General features: G+C 49.1%; 1 protein-coding gene across 1 annotated transcript in view; it reads left to right on the top strand.

The window, feature by feature from the left end:
• LOC104552659 (mucin-5AC) overlaps window positions 1-19,901 on the top strand; it is a 43,819-nt gene extending 23,918 nt beyond the window's left edge. Inside the window, exons 30-38 of the mRNA XM_061999689.1 lie at window positions 236-4,646; window positions 4,749-13,969; window positions 14,846-14,946; window positions 15,557-15,731; window positions 16,561-16,601; window positions 17,417-17,539; window positions 17,635-17,733; window positions 18,126-18,248; window positions 19,848-19,901. Of these exons, the coding sequence (XP_061855673.1) occupies window positions 236-4,646; window positions 4,749-13,969; window positions 14,846-14,946; window positions 15,557-15,731; window positions 16,561-16,601; window positions 17,417-17,539; window positions 17,635-17,733; window positions 18,126-18,248; window positions 19,848-19,901 (14,348 nt within the window). The remainder of the gene's footprint in view (window positions 1-235; window positions 4,647-4,748; window positions 13,970-14,845; window positions 14,947-15,556; window positions 15,732-16,560; window positions 16,602-17,416; window positions 17,540-17,634; window positions 17,734-18,125; window positions 18,249-19,847) is intronic.
• Window positions 19,902-20,687: the final 786 nt, after the last annotated feature.

Below are 20,687 nucleotides of genomic sequence, written 5' to 3'. Positions count from 1 at the left end.
ATATTTAACTACAGTTTTTAATATCTCTCATAAAGTACCCCTAGAAACATAATATAGCTATTGGATCAAAATCTACATTAGAAATTAAATGAAATACTGTCATAGCAACTTGATTAAATATTACAGAAATACATGTAATATTACATAAAAATTAGAATATATGTAAGATTGATATTTTTTTCCCAGCATTATCGTTAATAAGAACAATGTTCATATTTCCTAATATTAATTGTAGATACGACAACTGCAACACAAGTGACATCTGTATGTGTGAAGAATGTTTGTTCATGGTCAGAATGGTATGATAGCACACAACCAGAAAACAAAGAGGAAAGCGGAGACAATGAAACATTTGAAAATCTCAGACAAAAAGGATATAGCGTGTGTATAAATCCAACTGATGTTCAATGCAGAGCCAAAGACCACCCAGAAAAAGAAATAAACAATCTTAATCAAACGATACAATGTAGTAAAAGCCAAGGCTTAACATGCAACAACAAAGACCAAAAATCTGGGATATGTTTTAATTATGAAATCAGAATAAATTGCTGTAGCTACGTACCATGTTATGCAACGGAAAGTACGACAACTACAGAAGAATTCACAACCAGTACCACTGAAAAACAAACAACGTATACAATAGTAACAAAGATAAAACCAACCACAAAAAAACAACAAACGGAAGCACTAAAAACTGCATCACCTACAGTGTCAACAACAGACACAACAACTCCTAAGGCAGAGACTTCAAGTACATCTCAGACATCACAAGTCTCCACAAAAGGTGACTATACTGCATCGACTCCACAAGAAACCACCACTGGAATAACACAGAAATCAACATTGCCCTTTCACACATCCAACTTTCCCAAGAAAGAAACCACAGACACTTCTGCCACCACGCTTGGTCCCAGGACCACTGCCCCATCATCATCTGAAACAACGGCCAATGCTATTACCAGCAGATCCAGCACCACCAGGACCTCTTCACCGATCACAGAAAGCACAACCACCATCCTCACACCAACAACAACAACTCAGCTCACATCATCCTCTAGCACCACCAGCACCTCTGAGAGCACCCCAGGAAGCACCACAACGGCAACAGCCACCTCTAGTACATCACAAATCTCGCCTGTGGAAACATCGTCTACAAATGCACTCTCTACCACTTCCACTCTCTCTGAAACAACCACCACAACCACTCCTGCCTCTACGCTTGGTCCCAGGACCACTGCCCCACCATCACCAGGAACAACGGCCACTGCCACCACCAGCAGGGCCAGCACCACCAGGACCTCTCCACCGCTCACAGAAAACACAACCACCATCCTCACACCAACAACAACTCAGCCCACATCATCAGCTAAAACCTCTGAGAGCACCCCAGGAAGCACCACAACGGCAACAGCCACCTCTCGTACATCACAAACCTCCCCTGTGGAAACATCGACCACAAATGCACCCTCTACAACTTCCACTCTCTCTGAGACAACAACCACAACCACTCCTGCCACCACGCTTGGTCCCAGGACCACTGTCCAGCCATCACCAGGAACGACTGCCACAGGCAACACCAGCAGGGCCAGCACCACCAGGACCTCTCCACCGCTCACAGAAAGCACAACCACCATCCTCACACCAACAACAACTCTGCTGACCTCAACAGAGAGCACCACCAGCACCTCCGGGACCACAGGCGCCTGCCAGCTGCAATGTGCCTGGACGCAGTGGTTCAATGTGGACACCCCCAGCCCTGGCAGTGACAATGGAGACGTAGAGACGTTTGACAAAATCCGAGCCGCTGGCTATGCACTCTGTGACCAGCCACAAGATATCAATTGCCGTGCCAAGGACTACCCCAATCTCAGCAGGGACTTGCTGGGACAGAACTATCAGTGCAGCGTTGGCACTGGGCTGGTCTGCAGAAATAAGGATCAGATTGCAAAGTACCCCATGTGCTTCGACTACGAGGTCAAGGTGCTGTGCTGTGACCGTAAGCACTGCCAGACAACATCAGAGATCACAGGCACCACGGCAGGCCTCTCCACCACAAACTCTCTGACAGACACCTCTCCTTTGGAAACCCAAACCCCAGCACCAACCACTACCACCTCCACCCTCACACAGACAACTGCCAAAAGCACCCCTGCCACCACGCTTGGTCCCAGGACCACTGCCCCATCATCACCTGAAACAACGGCCACTGCTATCACCAGCAGGGCGAGTACCACCAGGATCTCTCCACCGCTCACAGAAAGCACAACCACCATCCCAACACCACCAACAACTCAGCTCACATCATCTCCTAGCACCATCAGCACCTCTGAGAGCACCCCAGAAAGCACCACAACGGCAACAACCACCTCCAGTACATTCCAGACCTCCCCTGTGGAAACATCAACTATAAATGCACCGTCTACAACTTCCACTCTCTCTGAAACAAGCACCACAACCACTCCTGGTACCACGTCTCGTCCCAGGACCACTGCCCCACCATCACCAGGAACAACGGCCACTGCCACCACCAGCAGGGCCAGCACCACCAGAACCTCTCCACCGCTCACAGAAAACACAACCACCATCCTCACACCAACAACAACTCAGCCTACATCAAGAGCTAAAACCTCTGAGAGCACCCCAGGAAGGACCACAACGGCAACAGCCACCTCCAGTACATCACAAACCTCCCCTGTGGAAACATCGACCACAAATGCACCCTCTACAACTTCCACTCTCTCTGAGACAACAACCACAACCACTTCTGCCACCACGCTTGGTCCCAGGACCACTGCCCCATCATCACCTGAAACAACGGCCACTGCCACCACCAGCAGGGCCAGCACCGTCAGGACCTCTCCACCGCTCACAGAAAACACAACCACCATCCTCACACCAACAACAACAACTCAGCTCACATCATCCTCTAGCACCACCAGCACCTCTGAGAGCACCCCAGGAAGCACCACAACGGCAACAGCCACCTCCAGTACATCACAAACCTCCCCTGTGGAAACATCGACTACAAATGCACTCTCTACCACTTCCACTCTCTCTGAAACAACCACCACAACCACTCCTGCCTCTACGCTTGGTCCCAGGACTACTGCCCCACCATCACCAGGAACAACGGCCACTGCCACCACCAGCAGGGCCAGCACCACCAGGACCTCTCCACCGCTCACAGAAAACACAACCACCATCCTCACACCAACAACAACTCAGCCCACATCATCAGCTAAAACCTCTGAGAGCACCCCAGGAAGGACCACAACGACAACAGCCACCTCTCGTACATCACAAACCTCCCCTGTGGAAACATCGACCACAAATGCACCCTCTACAACTTCCACTCTCTCTGAGACAACAACCACAACCACTCCTGCCACCACGCTTGGTCCCAGGACCAGAGTCCAGCCATCACCAGGAACGACTGCCACTGCCACCACCAGCAGGGCCAGCACCACCAGGACCTCTCCACCGCTCACAGAAAGCACAACCACCATCCTCACACCAACAACAACTCTGCTGACCTCAACAGAGAGCACCACCAGCACCTCCGGGACCACAGGCGCCTGCCAGCTGCAATGTGCCTGGACGCAGTGGTTCAATGTGGACACCCCCAGCCCTGGCAGTGACAATGGAGACGTAGAGACGTTTGACAAAATCCGAGCCGCTGGCTATGCACTCTGTGACCAGCCACAAGATATCAATTGCCGTGCCAAGGACTACCCCAATCTCAGCAGGGACTTGCTGGGACAGAACTATCAGTGCAGCGTTGGCACTGGGCTGGTCTGCAGAAATAAGGATCAGATTGCAAAGTACCCCATGTGCTTCGACTACGAGGTCAAGGTGCTGTGCTGTGACCGTAAGCACTGCCAGACAACATCAGAGATCACAGGCACCACGGCAGGCCTCTCCTCCACAAACTCTCTGACAGACACCTCTCCTTTGGCAACCCAAACTCCAGCACCAACCACTACCACCTCCACCCTCACACAGACAACTGCCAAAAGCACCCCTGCCACCACGCTTGGTCCCAGGACCACTGCCCCATCATCACCTGAAACAACGGCCACTGCTATCACCAGCAGGGCGAGTACCACCAGGATCTCTCCACCGCTCACAGAAAGCACAACCACCATCCCAACACCACCAACAACTCAGCTCACATCATCCCCTAGCACCACCAGCACCTCTGAGAGCACCCCAGGAAGCACCACAACGGCAACAGCCACCTCCAGTACATCACAAACCTCCCCTGTGGAAACATCGACTACAAATGCACTCTCTACCACTTCCACTCTCTCTGAAACAACCACCACAACCACTCCTGCCTCTACGCTTGGTCCCAGGACCACTGCCCCACCATCACCAGGAACAACGGCCACTGCCACCACCAGCAGGGCCAGCACCACCAGGACCTCTCCACCGCTCACAGAAAACACAACCACCATCCTCACACCAACAACAACTCAGCCCACATCATCAGCTAAAACCTCTGAGAGCACCCCAGGAAGCACCACAACGGCAACAGCCACCTCTCGTACATCACAAACCTCCCCTGTGGAAACATCGACCACAAATGCACCCTCTACAACTTCCACTCTCTCTGAGACAACAACCACAACCACTCCTGCCACCACGCTTGGTCCCAGGACCAGAGTCCAGCCATCACCAGGAACGACTGCCACTGCCACCACCAGCAGAGCCAGCACCACCAGGACCACTCCACCGCTCACAGAAAGCACAACCACCATCCTCACACCAACAACAACAACTCAGCTCACATCATCTCCTAGCACCATCAGCACCTCTGAGAGCACCCCAGAAAGCACCACAATGGCAACAACCACCTCCAGTACATTCCAGACCTCCCCTGTGGAAACATCAACTATAAATGCACCGTCTACAACTTCCACTCTCTCTGAAACAACCACCACAACCACTCCTGGTACCACGTCTGGTCCCAGGACCACTGCCTCACCATCACCAGGAACAACGGCCACTGCCACCACCAGCAGGGCCAGCACCACCAGGACCTCTCCACCGCTCACAGAAAACACAACCACCATCCTCACACCAACAACAACTCAGCCTACATCATCAGCTAAAAACTCTGAGAGCACCCCAGGAAGGACCACAACGGCAACAGCCACCTCTCGTACATCACAAACCTCCCCTGGGGAAACATCGACCACAAATGCACCCTCTACAACTTCCACTCTCTCTGAGACAACAACCACAACCACTCCTGCCACCACGCTTGGTCCCAGGACCACTGCCCCATCATCACCTGAAACAACGGCCACTGCCACCACCAGCAGGGCCAGCACCATCAGGACCTCTCCACCGCTCACAGAAAGCACAACCACCATCCTCACACCAACAACAACAACTCAGCTCACATCATCCCCTAGCACCACCAGCACCTCTGAGAGCACCCCAGGAAGCACCACAACGGCAACAGCCACCTCCAGTACATCACAAACCTCCCCTGTGGAAACATCGACCACAAATGCACCCTCTACAACTTCCACTCTCTCTGAGAAAACAACCACAACCACTCCTGCCACCACGCTTGGTCCCAGGACCAGAGTCCAGCCATCACCAGGAACGACTGCCACTGCCACCACCAGCAGAGCCAGCACCACCAGGACCTCTCCACCGCTCACAGAAAGCACAACCACCATCCTCACACTAACAACAACAACTCAGCTCACATCATCCCCTAGCACCACCAGCACCTCTGAGAGCACCCCAGGAAGCACCACAATGGCAACAGCCACCTCCAGTACATCACAAACCTCCCCTGTGGAAACATCGACTACAAATGCACTCTCTACCACTTCCACTCTCTCTGAAACAACCACCACAACCACTCCTGCCTCTACGCTTGGTCCCAGGACCACTGCCCCACCATCACCAGGAACAACGGCCACTGCCACCACCAGCAGGGCCAGCACCACCAGGACCTCTCCACCGCTCACAGAAAACACAACCACCATCCTCACACCAACAACAACTCAGCCTACATCATCAGCTAAAACCTCTGAGAGCACCCCAGGAAGGACCACAACGACAACAGCCACCTCTCGTACATCACAAACCTCCCCTGTGGAAACATCGACCACAAATGCACCCTCTACAACTTCCACTCTCTCTTGGACAACAACCACAACCACTCCTGCCACCACGCTTGGTCCCAGGACCACTGTCCAGCCATCACCAGGAACGACTGCCACAGGCAACACCAGCAGGGCCAGCACCACCAGGACCTCTCCACCGCTCACAGAAAGCACAACCACCATCCTCACACCAACAACAACTCTGCTGACCTCAACAGAGAGCACCACCAGCACCTCCGGGACCACAGGCGCCTGCCAGCTGCAATGTGCCTGGACGCAGTGGTTCAATGTGGACACCCCCAGCCCTGGCAGTGACAATGGAGACGTAGAGACGTTTGACAAAATCCGAGCCGCTGGCTATGCACTCTGTGACCAGCCACAAGATATCAATTGCCGTGCCAAGGACTACCCCAATCTCAGCAGGGACTTGCTGGGACAGAACTATCAGTGCAGCGTTGGCACTGGGCTGGTCTGCAGAAATAAGGATCAGATTGCAAAGTACCCCATGTGCTTCGACTACGAGGTCAAGGTGCTGTGCTGTGACCGTAAGCACTGCCAGACAACATCAGAGATCACAGGCACCACGGCAGGCCTCTCCTCCACAAACTCTCTGACAGACACCTCTCCTTTGGCAACCCAAACTCCAGCACCAACCACTACCACCTCCACCCTCACACAGACAACTGCCAAAAGCACCCCTGCCACCACGCTTGGTCCCAGGACCACTGCCCCATCATCACCTGAAACAACGGCCACTGCTATCACCAGCAGGGCGAGCACTACCAGGATCTCTCCACCGCTCACAGAAAGCACAACCACCATCCCAACACCACCAACAACTCAGCTCACATCATCCCCTAGCACCACCAGCACCTCTGAGAGCACCCCAGGAAGCACCACAACGGCAACAGCCACCTCCAGTACATCACAAACCTCCCCTGTGGAAACATCGACTACAAATGCACTCTCTACCACTTCCACTCTCTCTGAAACAACCACCACAACCACTCCTGCCTCTACGCTTGGTCCCAGGACCACTGCCCCACCATCACCAGGAACAACGGCCACTGCCACCACCAGCAGGGCCAGCACCACCAGGACCTCTCCACCGCTCACAGAAAACACAACCACCATCCTCACACCAACAACAACTCAGCCTACATCATCAGCTAAAACCTCTGAGAGCACCCCAGGAAGCACCACAACGGCAACAGCCACCTCTCGTACATCACAAACCTCCCCTGTGGAAACATCGACCACAAATGCACCCTCTACAACTTCCACTCTCTCTGAGACAACAACCACAACCACTCCTGCCACCACGCTTGGTCCCAGGACCAGAGTCCAGCCATCACCAGGAACGACTGCCACTGCCACCACCAGCAGAGCCAGCACCACCAGGACCTCTCCACCGCTCACAGAAAGCACAACCACCATCCTCACACCAATAACAACAACTCAGCTCACATCATCTCCTAGCACCATCAGCACCTCTGAGAGCACCCCAGAAAGCACCACAATGGCAACAACCACCTCCAGTACATTCCAGACCTCCCCTGTGGAAACATCAACTATAAATGCACCGTCTACAACTTCCACTCTCTCTGAAACAACCACCACAACCACTCCTGGTACCACGTCTGGTCCCAGGACCACTGCCCCACCATCACCAGGAACAACGGCCACTGCCACCACCAGCAGGGCCAGCACCACCAGGACCTCTCCACCGCTCACAGAAAACACAACCACCATCCTCACACCAACAAAAACTCAGCCTACATCATCAGCTAAAACCTCTGAGAGCACCCCAGGAAGGACCACAACGGCAACAGCCACCTCTCGTACATCACAAACCTCCCCTGTGGAAACATCGACCACAAATGCACCCTCTACAACTTCCACTCTCTCTGAGACAACAACCACAACCACTCCTGCCACCACGCTTGGTCCCAGGACCACTGCCCCATCATCACCTGAAACAACGGCCACTGCCACCACCAGCAGGGCCAGCACCATCAGGACCTCTCCACCGCTCACAGAAAGCACAACCACCATCATCACACCAACAACAACAACTCAGCTCACATCATCCCCTAGCACCACCAGCACCTCTGAGAGCACCCCAGGAAGCACCACAACGGCAACAGCCACCTCCAGTACATCACAAACCTCCCCTGTGGAAACATCGACCACAAATGCACCCTCTACAACTTCCACTCTCTCTGAGAAAACAACCACAACCACTCCTGCCACCACGCTTGGTCCCAGGACCAGAGTCCAGCCATCACCAGGAACGACTGCCACAGCCACCACCAGCAGGGCCAGCACCACCAGGACCTCTCCACCGCTCACAGAAAACACAACCACCATCCTCACACCAACAACAACTCAGCCTATATCATCAGCTAAAACCTCTGAGAGCACCCCAGGAAGCACCACAACGGCAACAGCCACCTCTCGTACATCACATACCTCCCCTGTGGAAACATCGACCACAAATGCACCCTCTGTAACTTCCACTCTCTCTGAGACAACAACCACAACCACTCCTGCCACCACGCTTGGTCCCAGGACCAGAGTCCAGCCATCACCAGGATCGACTGCCACTGCCACCACCAGCAGAGCCAGCACCACCAGGACCTCTCCACCACGCACAGAAAGCACAACCACCATCCTCACACCAACAACAACAACTCAGCTCACATCATCCCCTAGCACCACCAGCAGCTCTGAGAGCACCCCAGGAAGCACCACAACGGCAACAGCCACCTCCAGTACATCACAAACCTCCCCTGTGGAAACATCGACTACAAATGCACTCTCTACCACTTCCACTCTCTCTGAAACAACCACCACAACCACTCCTGCCTCTACGCTTGGTCCCAGGACCACTGCCCCACCATCACCAGGAACAACGGCCACTGCCACCACCAGCAGGGCCAGCACCACCAGGACCTCTCCACCGCTCACAGAAAACACAACCACCATCCTCACACCAACAACAACTCAGCCCACATCATCAGCTAAAACCTCTGAGAGCACCCCAGGAAGGACCACAATGACAACAGCCACCTCTCGTACATCACAAACCTCCCCTGTGGAAACATCGACCACAAATGCACCCTCTACAACTTCCACTCTCTCTGAGACAACAACCACAACCACTCCTGCCACCACGCTTGGTCCCAGGACCACTGCCCCATCATCACCTGAAACAACGGCCACTGCCACCACCAGCAGGGCCAGCACCATCAGGACCTCTCCACCGCTCACAGAAAGCACAACCACCATCATCACACCAACAACAACAACTCAGCTCACATCATCCCCTAGCACCACCAGCACCTCTGAGAGCACCCCAGGAAGCACCACAACGGCAACAGCCACCTCCAGTACATCACAAACCTCCCCTGTGGAAACATCGACCACAAATGCACCCTCTACAACTTCCACTCTCTCTGAGAAAACAACCACAACCACTCCTGCCACCACGCTTGGTCCCAGGACCAGAGTCCAGCCATCACCAGGAACGACTGCCACAGCCACCACCAGCAGGGCCAGCACCACCAGGACCTCTCCACCGCTCACAGAAAACACAACCACCATCCTCACACCAACAACAACTCAGCCTATATCATCAGCTAAAACCTCTGAGAGCACCCCAGGAAGCACCACAACGGCAACAGCCACCTCTCGTACATCACATACCTCCCCTGTGGAAACATCGACCACAAATGCACCCTCTGTAACTTCCACTCTCTCTGAGACAACAACCACAACCACTCCTGCCACCACGCTTGGTCCCAGGACCAGAGTCCAGCCATCACCAGGATCGACTGCCACTGCCACCACCAGCAGAGCCAGCACCACCAGGACCTCTCCACCACGCACAGAAAGCACAACCACCATCCTCACACCAACAACAACAACTCAGCTCACATCATCCCCTAGCACCACCAGCAGCTCTGAGAGCACCCCAGGAAGCACCACAACGGCAACAGCCACCTCCAGTACATCACAAACCTCCCCTGTGGAAACATCGACTACAAATGCACTCTCTACCACTTCCACTCTCTCTGAAACAACCACCACAACCACTCCTGCCTCTACGCTTGGTCCCAGGACCACTGCCCCACCATCACCAGGAACAACGGCCACTGCCACCACCAGCAGGGCCAGCACCACCAGGACCTCTCCACCGCTCACAGAAAACACAACCACCATCCTCACACCAACAACAACTCAGCCCACATCATCAGCTAAAACCTCTGAGAGCACCCCAGGAAGGACCACAATGACAACAGCCACCTCTCGTACATCACAAACCTCCCCTGTGGAAACATCGACCACAAATGCACCCTCTACAACTTCCACTCTCTCTGAGACAACAACCACAACCACTCCTGCCACCACGCTTGGTCCCAGGACCAGAGTCCAGCCATCACCAGGAACGACTGCCACTGCCACCACCAGCAGAGCCAGCACCACCAGGACCTCTCCACCGCTCACAGAAAGCACAACCACCATCCTCACACCAACAACAACTCTGCTGACCTCAACAGAGAGCACCACCAGCACCTCCGGGACCACAGGCGCCTGCCAGCTGCAATGTGCCTGGACGCAGTGGTTCAATGTGGACACCCCCAGCCCTGGCAGTGACAATGGAGACGTAGAGACGTTTGACAAAATCCGAGCCGCTGGCTATGCACTCTGTGACCAGCCACAAGATATCAATTGCCGTGCCAAGGACTACCCCAATCTCAGCAGGGACTTGCTGGGACAGAACTATCAGTGCAGCGTTGGCACTGGGCTGGTCTGCAGAAATAAGGATCAGATTGCAAAGTACCCCATGTGCTTCGACTACGAGGTCAAGGTGCTGTGCTGTGACCGTAAGCACTGCCAGACAACATCAGAGATCACAGGCACCACGGCAGGCCTCTCCTCCACAAACTCTCTGACAGACACCTCTCCTTTGGCAACCCAAACTCCAGCACCAACCACTACCACCTCCACCCTCACACAGACAACTGCCAAAAGCACCCCTGCCACCACGCTTGGTCCCAGGACCACTGCCCCATCATCACCTGAAACAACGGCCACTGCTATCACCAGCAGGGCGAGTACCACCAGGATCTCTCCGCCGCTCACAGATAGCACAACCACCATCCTCACACCAACAACAACAACTCAGCTCACATCATCCCCTAGCACCACCAGCACCTCTGAGAGCACCCCAGGAAGCACCACAACGGCAACAGCCACCTCCAGTACATCACAAACCTCCCCTGTGGAAACATCGACTACAAATGCACTCTCTACCACTTCCACTCTCTCTGAAACAACCACCACAACCACTCCTGCCTCTACGCTTGGTCCCAGGACCACTGCCCCACCATCACCAGGAACAACGGCCACTGCCACCACCAGCAGGGCCAGCACCACCAGGACCTCTCCACCGCTCACAGAAAACACAACCACCATCCTCACACCAACAACAACTCAGCCCACATCATCAGCTAAAACCTCTGAGAGCACCCCAGGAAGCACCACAACGGCAACAGCCACCTCTCGTACATCACAAACCTCCCCTGTGGAAACATCGACCACAAATGCACCCTCTACAACTTCCACTCTCTCTGAGACAACAACCACAACCACTCCTGCCACCACGCTTGGTCCCAGGACCAGAGTCCAGCCATCACCAGGAACGACTGCAACTGCCACCACCAGCAGGGCCAGCACCACCAGGACCTCTCCACCGCTCACAGAAAGCACAACCACCATCCTCACACCAACAACAACTCTGCTGACCTCAACAGAGAGCACCACCAGCACCTCCGGGACCACAGGCGCCTGCCAGCTGCAATGTGCCTGGACGCAGTGGTTCAATGTGGACACCCCCAGCCCTGGCAGTGACAATGGAGACGTAGAGACGTTTGACAAAATCCGAGCCGCTGGCTATGCACTCTGTGACCAGCCACAAGATATCAATTGCCGTGCCAAGGACTACCCCAATCTCAGCAGGGACTTGCTGGGACAGAACTATCAGTGCAGCGTTGGCACTGGGCTGGTCTGCAGAAATAAGGATCAGATTGCAAAGTACCCCATGTGCTTCGACTACGAGGTCAAGGTGCTGTGCTGTGACCGTAAGCACTGCCAGACAACATCAGAGATCACAGGCACCACGGCAGGCCTCTCCTCCACAAACTCTCTGACAGACACCTCTCCTTTGGCAACTCAAACCCCAGCACCAACCACTACCACCTCCACCCTCACACAGACAACTGCCAAAAGCACCCCTGCCACCACGCTTGGTCCCAGGACCACTGCCCCATCATCACCTGAAACAACGGCCACTGCTATCATCAGCAGGGCGAGCACTACCAGGATCTCTCCACCGCTCACAGAAAGCACAACCACCATCCCAACACCACCAACAACTCAGCTCACATCATCCCCTAGCACCACCAGCACCTCTGAGAGCACCCCAGGAAGCACCACAACGGCAACAGCCACCTCCAGTACATCACAAACCTCCCCTGTGGAAACATCGACTACAAATGCACTCTCTACCACTTCCACTCTCTCTGAAACAACCACCACAACCACTCCTGCCTCTACGCTTGGTCCCAGGACCACTGCCCCACCATCACCAGGAACAACGGCCACTGCCACCACCAGCAGGGCCAGCACCACCAGGACCTCTCCACCGCTCACAGAAAACACAACCACCATCCTCACACCAACAACAACTCAGCCTACATCATCAGCTAAAACCTCTGAGAGCACCCCAGGAAGGACCACAACGGCAACAGCCACCTCTCGTACATCACAAACCTCCCCTGGGGAAACATCGACCACAAATGCACCCTCTACAACTTCCACTCTCTCTGAGACAACAACCACAACCACTCCTGCCACCACCCTTGGTCCCAGGACCAGAGTCCAGCCATCACCAGGAACGACTGCCAGTGCCACCACCAGCAGGGCCAGCACCACCAGGACCTCTCCACCGATCACAGAAAGCACAACCACCATCCTCACACCAACAACAACAACTCAGCTCACATCATCCCCTAGCACCACCAGCAGCTCTGAGAGCACCCCAGGGAGCACCACAACGGCAACAGCCACCTCCAGTACATCACAAACCTCCCCTGTGGAAACATCGACTACAAATGCACTCTCTACCACTTCCACTCTCTCTGAAACAACCACCACAACCACTCCTGCCACCACGCCTGGTCCCAGGACCACTGCCCCACCCTCACCAGGAACAACTGCCACTGCCACCACCAGCAGGGCCAGCACCACCAGGACCTCTCCACCGCTCACAGAAAACACAACCACCATCCTCACACCAACAACAACTCAGCCTACATCATCAGCTAAAACCTCTGAGAGCACCCCAGGAAGCACCACAACGGCAACAGCCACCTCTCGTACATCACAAACCTCCCCTGTGGAAACATCGACCACAAATGCACCCTCTACAACTTCCACTCTCTCTGAGACAACAACCACAACCACTCCTGCCACCACGCTTGGTCCCAGGACCAGAGTCCAGCCATCACCAGGATCGACTGCCACTGCCACCACCAGCAGGGCCAGCACCACCAGGACCTCTCCACCGCTCACAGAAAGCACAACCACCATCCTCACACCAACAACAACTCAGCCCACATCATCAGCTAAAACCTCTGAGAGCACCCCAGGAAGCACCACAATGGAAATAGCCACGTCCAGTACATCACAAGTTTCCCCTGTGGAATCATCAACTACAAAATCCCTCTCTGTCACGACCAGTCTTCCCCAGACTGGTATTACCACCACCATATTTGGTAGGGATAGTCTTCAACATATGTTTTTTTTTATTGTACAATTTAGGACTATCATTGTTTTTTCCCTGTAGTTTTTCCCACATTGAACAGGTTATATATTTCTTTGTTTATCTCTGCAAAGCGTACAAAAAAGTGTTTCATTAGTTTTTCATATGTTGATAACACGGTCCTATGTGATTTCTTCCATTATCTTTATTTATATATACCACTTTTTCATCTATCTGTCTGCCTTTTATCATCATATGTTTTTGACATGCGAACGGATTCTGCATCTTTGTATTACTTATCCTGAGCTTTAGAGAGGTAGTGATGATATTTAAGCACTTTTAATATGTTAGAGCTAAATGTCATAAGATTTTCCAGGTGTCAGACTGTATTCAGTGTAAAGCTTTAAGATTCCTGCATAGTCAACTCTAGGTTAAATTCATGAATGTAACAAAAATGTTGATGTGATTTTTTGAAATGTTGATAGCTGTCTCCAATTTTTTAAACTTATGAGATCAAAATCCTGTGCTTTGAACTAAAATATGTCTCGTGTCCACAGTATCTACGACTGGTACCTCAGTTTCCAGTACTTCCTCCAGTACAACTGTCACAACAGAAGCAAGTACAGCAAACAGAACAATTCCATGTTTTTGTCATGTGAATGGAATTTTTTTTTCTACTGGTAAGTGTCTTGTTTTATGGTCATAAAAACTTTCATAAACAATCTAAACTTTTAATACTTTAGTCAATTAAAAATAACCACTCAAATCATCTAAACGCAGAACTTTTATACATTGCAACACTTGATATTTTTGCAGTATCTTCTTGGGTTTTTTTCCCCCTAAGTATTTTCATTGGTCTTTTAATTCCTCCTCTGATTTTTCTCTACAGGGGAAGTTGTATACAACAGAACAGATATGGCTGGCTGTCATTTTTATGCACTTTGCAGCAATGAATGTGAAATCATTGCATACAAGGGACCATGTCCTTTGGTAACTCCTTCCACCTCAGCCACCCCTCAGACTATGACACAAGCCACCTCATCCACACAACGTGCATTTTCTTCTATCTCCCCAACCATGGCAACATCCCTCACAACTTCAGCAGGAAGAAACTGTACTGATGTCTATCCTCCACGACAGGTGGTTTCCTTTGTTATTTTCTAATCTATCACCATTGCAAACCCAGCCCCATTTCCTTCCTTAAACAGACATTTTCAATCCACTTGCATGTGTATCAATAACAAAACTGGTCATGTTACAAATGACTTGATAGTGCACAACTCCTAATCCTGGTATTACTAAGCTTTTAACTAATCTGGAGATGGAAAAGCTCACTAACACTATGGCAGAGACTTTTTCAAATAATAGATATTTAAATGCCATAGAAATAAGTAGCTATGAAAGCGTTAAAATTTCATTCTTTCTACACATAAGAAAATTCTGTGACAGTTCTCAGCTTGTCTGCTTTCAAGGCCTGAAATCATATGCTAAGAAAACCCTGATCTGAACTCCCTACCAATTTTGAGAGTCTATCTCAAATTGAAACAGAACAACTAGGGTGAGAGAGCACTTAAGAATAAACCACTTAACATATTTTCAGCCTGGAGAGAACTGGATTAGTGACTGCCAGGAGTGTGTCTGTGACCCCCTCACTGCTACTGTGCAATGCCAGCCCGTCCAATGCCAAACAACTCAGACACCAATTTGTGATGTAGGATTTATTTCCATGCCTGTACTACCACCAAAAGACCCATGTTGTCCTCAATTTGAATGCCGTAAGTATTATGAATACATATATAAATAACAGTCTACACATCCCGCTAAATTACATTTGCATTTCTGTTAATATCTAAGCAAGTTATTAATGCAACACAATAACAGGAAAACCTTCCTTAAATTGATTTGGCTCAGTGTACATGCACCAATTTTTGGCTAAATATGCGTTAGAAGTATTTAAAAACAAAATGTTATTTTTAATAAAGTTTGCTGAGAGAATCGTGGGAGAGCAGGGTAATACTTTGAACCTTCAAGTACCTATGTAACTCAACTATCTCTACAACTGTAATCATGAAGGCTATTAATGGATTTATTTAATGTTATGAATGTAACATTGGAGCATATTAACAGTAGTCCAACTGTAGCTAAACTAAGATGCATAAACACAAGAATAAGCCATCAGGAAGCTTAACAGTTAACTGCAAAAGCAAATAACAACACAAAGCAATAACACAAAGTGAATCGTAATCTGTAATTGAATTGTCAATGTATGAAAAAAAAATTATGCTACTGTTGAATGGTCATGAAAATTTAAAAATTCAACAGTTTAAAAAATTATGTATAAACTTTTATAGACATAATATTTTTACACACATATATTTATAGAAGATAATAAAAATTAAAAAGGTCATAAATTAAACCTGAAACAGGAAGGTCAAAACAAAGGAATGGCCAAGTTTGAAGTAGTTCTGTGAAAGACATGAATGAGTCCTGTCATGTTATTGAATTACTTCTATTACCAGGGTAAGAATGCCTTCAAGTACACTTCTCAGGAAGTCTCCCAATTTGAGTTCACGCTGGAATTCTTTTTGTTGTTTTTTTTTTCAGGACGAACTGACATCTGTGTGATTAACGGTACAATGTACACGGTGAGAATGTTATACTTAGCGGTATATTTCTGGAAGTGAAATGTTCACTTTTTCTCCCAAAACAAGCCCTTGAATAATTTCTTTTCCCAGTATATGTTCTTTTATATCTAACTCTTAAATACAAGTTGTTTTTTTTTTTTTAAAGGAAAACCAAAATTGTCACGGAAGAGTTCCTTAACATGTAGCATAAACCAAAAGCGTACCATTTTTAGTGTGCACTTTCTTTTTAATCTCCCACTTCTAGAACTAATGAAATTTCCAAATGAGCTGATGAATAGCCCAAACTCAGCCACTCTTTGAAACAAGTTCAGAGAACCTTCAAAAATAAAGCTAGGATTTATTCTTTACGTGATACCAAAATATTTTGCTAAAATTGGTACTTAAGTCACTTTGTCAAAATTTTAACATCTGCACTGGAGTCTTTTGACTAAAATGCACATGTAAATTTCTATTTCTGCTTAGGTATCTGCATTTCTAAATTATATTTGTTTTATAATCACAGAACATAACTTACAAACAAAAAAAAAATCTTACATGGAACACTGAAAATCTTGTAAAATAAGGAAGCAGAATAAACCAGTCTTACCTGCACTTTATAAATTTACTTTGTCTCTTCTATATTGCTTCCTTTAGTTTTCCTCTAATGTGTGCTTTCTTGCAAGGCATAAAGACAAACTTCATGTTTGAGGAGAGTTGAACAACTCAGTCACACTTCCACTTCAGCAACCTAATCAGTTCTTAGTGGTGCTTTCGGTTCTGCCTATACATTACATAGGAACTGTGGTCATTTGAGTTGAGTTTCTTCCGTCTTCTAGGTTGGAATGACAACAATACTTAATTCATGTATGAAATGTACCTGCACTTCTGAGAAAGATCCTGTGACTAAGGCAAATACTGTGCATTGTGAACCAGTTCAATGTGAAACAACTTGCCCACTGGTGAGTTCCAATTGCCTAGGCCACTCAGTCAGCCCTCTATTAAGGAAGTCTATTGCCAGCTCAACACAATTTCTTTTTCATGTCCTTGTGAGCAGGGTTATCAATATATGGTCGAGGATGGAGAGTGCTGTGGGAAGTGTATTGAAGTAGCCTGCAAAATCAAACTAAGTAACAACACTGTTCACTTGCTCTCAGTAAGTACTCCTGTCATTTTCAGATCTTTGTTAGCCAATACAGATTAGAACAGCTAAAATAGCCCTTACTAGTAACAATCTAAGTAATACTGAAATGACTCTGAAAACAACAAACCATTTTACTTAATTAAACACTTAATTAGAATAACAAATTTTTTTTATATGTATGGTTAACTGGGCATCTAATTTGTGGTCTGAACATTCACATCCAGGATTTAGACTTTCAAGCTAGCTACAGTTTGCAGAATTTCACTTTTGGCACTTGAAAGAAGTTCAGAAACATCTGAGAATCTTTGAGGTGTGAAAACTTAATTTGCTCAGATAGTTTTGAAGTAATCATGCTATACTTGATCACAATGTATAAAAATAATTGTTTGCTTATAAAATCTTAGGTTGACGAGATCCTGCCACTTGATAACTGCAGCCATTACAGATGTGAAAAAATTGAAGATCAATTTGTTGCAGTCCAAAGTAAAAAAGTGTGCCCTGAGTACAACCCAGGAGAGTGTGATCTTGTAAGTTTTAATCCATTTTTGATTGAATTAACCTGATAGCCTTCTATGATGGTATAATTGGCTGGGCAGATGAGGGCAGAGCAGTGGATATTATCTCCTTTGGATATTATCTCCTTTGACTTCAGCAAGGTTTTTGACATCATCTCCCATAACACCTTCATTGGAAAGCTTAGGAAATAAGGGTTGGATGAATAGACTGTGAGGTGATAGAGCCCAGAGAGTGGTAGTCAACAGGACAGAATTGAGTTGGCAGCCTGTGACCAGTGGGGCTTCAAAGGAAACAGTTATGCGGCCAGTCTTATTCAACATCTTAATCAACAACCTGGATGAGGGGACAACATGTGCCCTCAGCAAGTTCCCTGACGACACCAAACTGGGAGGACTGGCTGATTCTCCAGAAGGCTGTGCTGCTTTTCAGTGAGATCTCGACTGGCTTGAGAGTTGGGCAGAGAGAAAATCTCACGAGTGTCTTTCAGATAGGGAGGAACAACCCCCTGCACCAGTACAGGCTGGGAGTTGACCTGCTGGAGAGTAGCTCTGCAGAGAGAGACCTGGGAGTCCTGACTGATAGTAAACTAGAGTCAGCAATGTGCCCTCATGGCCAAGAAGGTCAATGCCATCCTGGATTGCATCAAGAGTGTGATCAGCAAGCAGGTCAAGGGAGGTTCTGCTCCCCCTCTACTCTGCCCTGGTGAGGCCTCATCTGGAGTCCTGTATCCAGTTCTGGGCTCCCCAGTTAGAGACAGGGAACTGCTAGAGAGTCAAGCACAGGGCCACCAAGACGACCAGGGGACTGGAACATCTTTCTTATGAGGAAAAGCTGCAGTACCTAGGGCTGTTTAGCCTGGAGAAGACTAAGAGGAGACCTCATTAATACTTATAAGTATTTAAAAGGATGGGATAACACTTTTTTCTGTCATCTCCAGAGACAGGACAAGGGATAATGGACATAAGCTGGAATGCAAAAAGTTCCACTTAAATCATAGAATGGTAGGGGTTGGAAAAGACCTCTAGAGATCATCTAGTCCAACCTCCCTGAAGAAGCAGGTCAACTTATATCAGGTTGCATAGGAACATGTTGAGGCAAGGAAAAACTACTTTCCTGTAAGGGTGATGAAGCCCTGGTCCAGGCTGCCCAGGGAGGGTGTGGAGTCTCCTTCTCTGAAGCTTTTCAAACCCACCTCGACACGTTCCTATGCCCCCTGATCAAGGTGAATCTGTTTTAGCAGAGGACTGGACTAGATGAACTCTAAAGATCCCTTCCACTCCCTACCATTCTATGATTCTACAATTGAATGCAGTTTAAAAGACAGGTGTATGGAGGCATGGGCAAAGAATAATACAATAAACCATTTTCACTGCAGTTCCAAGAATATCTTCAGAATGAATTATTTTTGCTGTAGCATTAGTAATAAGAAAAGCTTTGTATTTTCATGAGCCTACAGGAATTCAGGACTTCTATGGTGGGGACAGTAAGTCATCCATCGTTTCATACAGTGTCCATCACAGAGGAGCCTTGTATCCAGTATCAGTAATGCAAACATTCTTACTCATCATCTGTGCAATAATAACAAATCTTCCTTCTTTACTTTTGCATAGGATGAAGTAGAGACAAGTCCTGATGGCTGCTGCAAAGTATGTAAACGTAAGTAGTGCCGTGTTCGTGTTTTCTGCGTGAAGAGTGCTGCATTCAACTTCTGTCTTTGAGTGGATGGAAGGATTGTTCACTTCCCCCATTTTCTCTTATTCTATTCATCAAGACCCTGACTTTACTGTTTATTCAAAATGAAAAAGCAAATTTGTTTTCCTCATACTGAATACCGCAATTCAAACCCACCAGTGCTCAAGCCTCTGAACTATCTGTCAAAGACCCAAACACACTGTACAGCTAAGATCAGAGAATTATCTAAAAACTCCAGATACATTACACAGTAACCTCGTCACATGCTGCAGATCCCAAATAATCAGACACCATGCACTTTGAAATTGTTTCAGTATTCATTTAGTTCTGAACCAGAGATTTGACATATATGTTGCTTTCCTCCTCTTTTTGTGAAGCTACAAACTGCAAACCTTACAGCAAAAAAACTGTGATCCGCCATGGTGACTGTGAATCTTCTGAACCTATTGAGATAACATACTGTGAAGGAACTTGTCCTGGCTCCTCCATGTAAGTTCCAAAACCTGAATTTAGTATCTATATGGCTTGATTTATAGTAGTCTCTTAAGTTAATCAATTACTCAAGGGTACTGAGGGACCTGGCAGAAGTGCTCCCCAATCCACTTTCCATCATATATCAGTAGTGCTGGCTAAGCAGGGAAGGCCTCGGTGACTGCAGGTAAGCAAATGGGCAAGAAAAAGGATCCAGGAAGCTACAAGCCTGTCAGCCTGACCTCAAGTGTTGGGGAAGGTTATGGAGAAGATCATCTTGAGTGCAT

Source organism: Colius striatus, chromosome 7 (assembly GCF_028858725.1).
Source record: "Colius striatus isolate bColStr4 chromosome 7, bColStr4.1.hap1, whole genome shotgun sequence".
Taxonomy (NCBI): domain Eukaryota; kingdom Metazoa; phylum Chordata; class Aves; order Coliiformes; family Coliidae; genus Colius; species Colius striatus.
The sequence above is the reverse complement of the archived record's forward strand: the minus strand, read 5'-3'. Positions and strand labels throughout refer to the sequence as shown.